This window comes from Sinocyclocheilus grahami, unplaced genomic scaffold (genome assembly GCF_001515645.1).
Source record: "Sinocyclocheilus grahami isolate Dianchi unplaced genomic scaffold, SAMN03320097.WGS_v1.1 scaffold1606.1, whole genome shotgun sequence".
In the NCBI taxonomy this organism is placed as follows: Eukaryota; Metazoa; Chordata; class Actinopteri; order Cypriniformes; family Cyprinidae; genus Sinocyclocheilus; species Sinocyclocheilus grahami.
The window spans coordinates 290,633-298,132 of record NW_015506785.1 but is presented as its reverse complement, the minus strand read 5'-3'; the positions used below and the strand labels follow the sequence as shown (position 1 = coordinate 298,132).

Here is a 7,500-nt window from a genome sequence, read left to right as displayed (position 1 = left end):
GTGACTTACTCTTCCAGAATAAGCGTTTACATAATATATGTGTGTACTGTTCATTTGTATTTGTATATATGAATACACACACATATACATGTATATATTTAAGAAATGTGTAGTCAATATTTAAGTATGTAATATATATATATGCATGTGTGTGTATTTATGTATACATACAAATAAACCCAACACACATATATATTATGTAAACAAACTTTTAATGTGGAAGCAATTAATTATGATTAATCGACTTTTACTAGGGTTGGGTATGGTTTGAATTTGATCAGTTCTGATTCTGCTTTTCAATTCTAATTATTAACGATTCCTAGTTTCTATTCTAATAAGGTAAAATAAAAAAGTCAAACAGCTGAATAACATGAGCAAAAATCAGCCGCCTACAGAACACTACGAGAGGAACTTTAGCCTAGGGTTTTAACAAATACTACAGCAAAACAACTAGACGAATATGCATGTCAAACATTACATTGTTAAACAGTCAGTAATAAAATAGGCACAAACTAATCCATTAGAAATAGCATAAATAAACAACTGAACAAATTTCAGGTACGGACATTAAAGTCAAAAGTTTAAAAACACTGCATAGTTTTTGTTTTCACAAAATATAGATACATCCTAAAGTTAAAGTGACCGAAGATATTCAGTCAAGATAAGTGAATGATTTTCTTTAATGACAGGCAGCAGATGTTTATCTTTGTACAGCGAACGCAACAACATGCTAGTAATAGGCTAATCATGCTAGAATAATGCTAGCAACATGCTAGTAACTTGCTAATCATGTTAACAAGATGCTAACAACATGCTAGTAACAAGCTAATCGTGTTAGAAACAGGCAAGTAACGTGCTAAACATGCTTACAACATGCTAGTAACATGTTAATCTAATCATATTAGAAACATGTTAGACATGTTAATCATGCTAGCAACATGCTAGTAACTTGCTAATCATGCTAAAAACATGCTAATAAAATGGTAACAACATGCTAGTAACATAAGCATGTTAAAACATGCTAGTAACATGCTAACAACATGCGAATAACTTGCTAATCACATTAGAAACATGCTAGTAACATGTTAATAACATGCCAATCATGCGCAAAACATGCTAATAATGCTAACAACATGCTAATCTTGCTAGTAACATGCTAATAACATGTTAATCATGCTAAAACACGCTAATCATGCTAACAACATGTTAGTAACATGCTAATCATGCTAACAACACGCTAGTAACATGCTAATCATGCTAACAACATGCTAAAAGTTTTAGTGTAGTAACTTGTTAATCATGATAGTAACATGTTAATCATGCTAGAAACATGCTAGATACATGCTAATCATGCTAGAATAATGTTAGCAACGTGATAAAGACATGCTAAATCATGCTAGCAACATGCTAATGCATGTAGAATCGTGCTAGTGACGTGTTAAATCATGCTATCAATATGCTAATTCATGTTAAAACGTGTGTTCCCACTCTGTCCCAAACTTCAGTTTCAACAATTAAAATTAAAGTTTAAGCTTTTCAAAGCTATTTCAAGCTTTCAGACAAGGCTTTCTCAAGCCAACTTCAAAGTTTGTCTGCGAACTTTACTCCTCTAGTTTTCTTTTGTTCTTTAATGACAGGCAGCAGATGTTTATTAGGCTGCGGTCTCTTTAACAGCGAACGCACGCGGATCTCAAAGTGCTGTTACACATGCGTTCCCTCCAAAAAGCAGCTGTGTTAATGAGGATATCTGACCTATTTTTGTGCGCATTGGTCGTAAGATGTTAAAGAGCGCTCGGGAGACCGGGAGCCCACACCAGGACCGTGCTCAAATTTGAGTGCATCACTGAAAAAACCCCCTGTTTATTATGATTTAGTTTCTGTCCTTCTACAGAGCACGACACGTGTCCGGTTAGATCTGATGGTTTCCAGTTCCACCCTCCGCTCCCTCCTGGCTCTGCGTCCTCATCCGCTGCTCCACCTCTCCCGCCGGGAACGCCTCCGTCCACTCCGCCCATCCCTAAGGGAACTCCACCGCCGACTCCACCTACTAACGATTCCCCGGCCAATCAGGCGAGAGGGTTGACTGAGGGGGAGGAGTCTGAGGACGGGCTGTCTCTGGAGGAACTGGAGGAGCAGCAGAGGCTTCTCTGGGCAGCCCTTGAGACGGCAGATACCACGACCAACAGTGATTCCGAGACCCCCGTCCCGAGTTCCCCGAGTGTGGTCACTTCACTTAAACTCGACTCGGAGGAAGACGGAGAAAAGACGGAGGACTCGAGTCACGCGTATGAAATCAAGAGCACGCCATCTTCACCTAACGTTTGTGAGGAGGAGAGGATAGATGAAACCGCCGTCGATTTGCAAGCAGGGATGAGTGACGACATTGTCCTGGATGAAATTCACGAGGAAAGCAGTAATCGTGATGCAACAAATGCAGCTTCAGACACTCCTCAGACAAACACGGAGGAGCCTGCCGTAAATAAAGTAGCTTTCGTCCCACACCGGAGCAGGTTCGCTGCGGGTATTATTCCTTTCGAGGACACGCCTGAGTTTACGGAGGTGGCTGAAGCAACGGGGGTTTACCTCAAGATTCGAGATTTGCTAAAAGGCTCCCCGAGAAGTCAGGCCCGAGGCAAGAAGTAATGGAAGTGGTGTGTTTGTACTGCGCACCTGTGGACAACGAGCAGTGTGTTTTTCTCTCTAATCACAGTCCTTTTGTATGTAGTTTTACTTTGGTGCTTTCTATCTTTTTACAGCTATCGTGTGATTTTTAAAAACACAAAGAGGTTTATTTGGTTTGTACCTGATTATTAACTGACTGTGGATACTTGATCTCTGTGTAGGGAATGTTTTTTATTATTATTCTGTTTTCTGTAATTACGGTCGTTACCGCCACATCTCATTTGCATGCCCTCCATCTGTGTATTTTATTGTGAATATCTTTCAGAATAAATTTCTTAAGAATTCTCACTGAATTAAAAGTTTTAACTTGAACTTAAAATGAAATTGTTGCACTTTATACACAATTTTTGCACCTTCTGCTTCTACTTTATTTATTTTTTATTCATCATCATCATCATCATCATAAATGCAGGAAAAACATGTTTACAATAATTTACAATAGAAGTCTGTGGAGAAAGGCATTTCAGAGGCTTTAGCTTTTATTACAGATTTCAGAACTACATTAGCATTAAAAGTTTGGAATAATTAATATTTTTGTTGCTTTTGAAAGACCTCTCTGTGCTCACCAAAGCGGCAAAATACAGTACAGTAAAGCAGTTCTTTTATTAAAGTTGAATATTCAGTCATTATTTTGTGTCGTTCGTTAATACCTGAAATATTGTCGCCTTTAGCTTGCTATTTGGGGGCATAACGGCAAATAATAATCAATATAATGTATAAGTGATGAGTTTTTGAGTGCGATTTTTAGTTATAAATATAAAGCACTAAAAAAAAAAAGGTTGGTTATTACTAATATGTAATTACACCTTTCCACTCTAGAGAGCAGGGGTATTACCGTTCACTAAAACCATTAAAAATGTCATTATTTGAAATGAAACTAACTGAAATCAAATATTTCTGCTAGCTGGAAAGACAAAATGCAACGTTCATTTAGTTGAAATTGAAATAATAGCACAAACTAGCACTAAAACTTATACCCAAAACTATTTGGACATTAAAAAATAATAAAAATGACCAAAACACGACAACGTTATTAACACTTTAACTAAAATTAAAGTGAAAAAATAAAATATATTTCAAAATATTAGCAACAAATGATACTAGAATGAGTCTCCTTGTGACTTTCCCTGTTTAATCAAGTATTTTTCCAACACGCTGATTACTGTCAGACTTTCAAAATCCTTCATAATATTTTTGTTGCTTTTGAAAGACCTCTCTGTGCTCACCAAAGCGGCAAAATACAGTACAGTAAAGCAGTTCTTTTATTAAAGTTGAATATTCAGTCATTATTTTGTGTCGTTCGTTAATACCTGAAATATTGTCGCCTTTAGCTTGCTATTTGGGGGCATAACGGCAAATAATAATCAATATAATGTATAAGTGATGAGTTTTTGAGTGCGATTTTTAGTTATAAATATAAAGCACTAAAAAAAAAGGTTGGTTATTACTAATATGTAATTACACCTTTCCACTCTAGAGAGCAGGGGTATTACCGTTCACTAAAACCATTAAAAATGTCATTATTTGAAATGAAACCAACTGAAATCAAATATTTCTGCTAGCTGGAAAGACAAAATGCAACGTTCATTTAGTTGAAATTGAAATAATAGCACAAACTAGCACTAAAACTTATACCCAAAACTATTTGGACATTAAAAAATAATAAAAATGACCAAAACACGACAACGTTATTAACACTTTAACTAAAATTAAAGTGAAAACATAAAATATATTTCAAAATATTAGCAACAAATGATACTAGAATGAGTCTCCTTGTGACTTTCCCTGTTTAATCAAGTATTTTTCCAACACGCTGATTACTGTCAGACTTTCAAAATCCTTCATTCTTGAATTAATATTATAATAATTCAGTTTTAAAGCACAGCCACCACACAATCAGACTTTAGCAGCTCTTTGTACTTTGAGATCGTTCTGAGGTTAAATACAGATTAAAATCATAACAAGATATAGTTTAATAGCTATGATACTGTTTTTGAAATGAAATCTTTGCACAGCTATGACAGGAAACACTGGCATCTAACCATGCCTTGGAAAAACAGTTCATCTGAAAAAATAAAGTTATCGAATAAGCATGTGTCCTGTTCTGTGTCCTGAACTCCTGAAACATTGCTGTCTCAAAGCAGCCAATGCATTTGGGGAAAGAAATCAATACAATAAATCTGTATGTTTGAGTGTGTGTGTGTGTGTGTGTGTGTGTGAGTGTGAGTGTGTGTGTGAGAGAGTGAGTGTGTGTTGTGTGTGTGTGTGAGTGTGTGTGTGTGTGAGTGTGAGTGTGTGTGTGTGTGTGAGTGTGTGGTTTAACTGTACTTGTGATCATGGCAACCCACTAGTAAGGACATTTGACTGGTTCTCTTTTTAAAAAGGCTTATAAATCAGCCAACAGATGATTTAATTTAAATCTATGTTTCTGTGAGGGGTTGGGTTAGCTGACGGAAAATATCATTAACTTTTATTACTTTATAACTTTTATTTTTATTACTTTTATTGTTTTGAATGATTCATGTCTTCTGCTATTGTGACTGGTTTTAGTGATTTAAGATTGCTCGTAACAACCTTTATTCAGCCTATGTGTAGTTCACACACACACAGATTAATACAAACAATCTGAAACAGTCTTAAAAAACACAATACACTTGCCACAAAGTAACACTAATTATATAAAGCAGAGATGGTTGGGGGCGGGGCTGAGCGCGCCTGCGTCATGACGTCACTCGCGTCGCCGCTGACCCGAAGAGTCTCGGACGCAGCAGGATAAACCCGGCGGAGAAGAGACCCCGGCGCAGCTGATCTCTGAGAGCGCTACGCGGCCCGGAGGCAGCAGGTGAGCCCGCTCCGGTGCTCCGGCGAGAGGGCGGCGCGTTTCCCGTCGGCCGAGTCCCGCGCGTGCGTCCGGTGTGCGGGCCACGAGTGAACTCCTCCGTGAGGCCAGAATAGATCGGGTCCGTCTCGTGACGCGCTGTGTGACTCCCAAACCTCGGGAAATGTCCTGGACAGCGTGCCAGCTGCTTTCAGTTGAGAGCAGCTCAAACTGGTAGCTAAGTGTCACCAGATGACTGTCTGTATAAAGCTGCATGCTGGTCAGTGGGCAAGAGCAGCGCTTACACGAGGCTTGTCCGAGAAGTTGCTGTATTTGTCCTTAAACGTTTAAAAAGAAGTCTCCAGAGGGATGGGGAAGTCGCTAAATCTAGCTACAAAATGGCTAAGTTGGCAACACTGCTTGCAAAGCGACTTGATGGTCATAAAGAGAGCCGAACTAACTCGAGATCTGAGCTGTCACCTTCTACAGGAGTGTAGTTTCTGCTTTATATCAGCTGTGGTTTACTGCCATGCACATTTCCACCTCATGCTGTATCAGAAGAAGATGGCTTGTGTGGATCTGTGTGTGAGCGGATGGGTGGTTGGACGAGTGCTTACAAGTTTAACTTAAAGATACAGTACACGATAATAATACATTTGAATGTACAACATTGAACATCGATGCAGAGGAGATGTTTACGTCAAAGCTGAAACCAAGCCGTTCACGCAGAACGCGTATTTATCTCATTTCTAGAGGGACATCTATCACCGCTGCGCTCGCGTCTCGCACAAGAGAGACGCATGTTTAGAAAGCCGTGCAAAATGAATGCATCAACTTTTTAAAATCATGTCTGAAGACGTTATGGCGGTTTCCCCCGTCCCACTAGAGGTGTGCGATATTGACAAAACGATATCTCTATTTTCTGGGATTCTATCGATGACGGTATTTTGCTGAGTGTGTTATTGTGCTGGTACCGTAAGCACTGCCGAAGACAGCTGACTCCTAATGTTTTTAATATTCTTCATATTCTGTGTGCTGGTCAGTTCATACTGATAGAAATTAATCCTTTCCAATAAGTTTAAACTGATTTTTGCATTTTATGGGCATTTTTACCTTCATAAAGCCATTTTTTCTAAAAGTGTGCATTATCTTTTGAGTCAGATTCTTACATTTAATCAGAGAATTAGAATAATAAGACATCTGGGCTGTTACCGAGCAAATTAAATCCACACAGACGCTGCATCTGAAGCTGCATTTAGATGCGTTTACACACGTGTATTTTGTTTAATGCAAGACATGAATGCATTTAACCTGCAATTACAAATGCATAAATAATGTTTTGATATATTGAACATAAAACGTTGAATACTGATATTTGAAATGATTTTAAAACATGAAAAAATAAAATAAAATAAAAGCAATAAAAAGCCGAAATGTGAAATGAAAGCCGCCAGCAGGTGGCAGCGAGTCACTGTTAATAAGCGAGTCATTGCGATTGAACCGAATCATTTAAACGAGTGATTCATTCAGGAACGAAACACCGTCGTGTTGCTCAGACACGAAAAACAGCGCTGTGGCTGTATTCGGGATGATTGTTGTTGGTGAAACAGAGCAAAAACAAGCAATATGGCGTCTAAAACGTAAGTCTCTTAATTAACTTACTGTTTATTGAATTCAACGTCACATTTGTAATCACGGTCACTTTTGGAGAAAAACGGCACTCTTCGTGTGAAATTGAGTAACTATGAAGTGGTATAAATGTGTAGATTTTCTGCCATCATGTCTTGAATTTGTGATCATTCTAAATGCATTTTAATAGCCTGAATCACGCAGTGAAGGAAAACACACTAAATGCGCACGCGCACTAGTCTACGCTTCACGTGATGTAAGCGTGCGCTCTGTAGCGGTGTTTTGAATGGTTTTTGCAAAATACTCGATAATGTCAAATCGCACATCGTTAAAACAACAATTACGATATTATCGCAGACGATATATATCGC

The 7,500-nt window shown here is 38.3% G+C and overlaps 1 protein-coding gene and 1 pseudogene across 2 annotated transcripts in view; both read left to right on the top strand.

Moving 5' to 3' along the window:
• The window catches only part of zcchc8 (zinc finger, CCHC domain containing 8), an 11,932-nt gene extending 8,981 nt beyond the window's left edge, over nt 1-2,951 (top strand). The window contains exon 14 of one of the 2 annotated variants that reach the window (XM_016257842.1): nt 1,892-2,951. In XM_016257842.1, coding sequence (XP_016113328.1) covers nt 1,892-2,643 — 752 coding nt within the window. In that variant the 3' untranslated portion in view covers nt 2,644-2,951. The remainder of the gene's footprint in view (nt 1-1,891) is intronic. The other variant, XM_016257843.1, reaches the window with a different exon arrangement.
• A 2,430-nt stretch (nt 2,952-5,381) lies between these two features.
• Nucleotides 5,382-7,500, top strand: part of LOC107571516 (CAP-Gly domain-containing linker protein 1-like) — a 52,969-nt pseudogene continuing 50,850 nt past the window's right edge.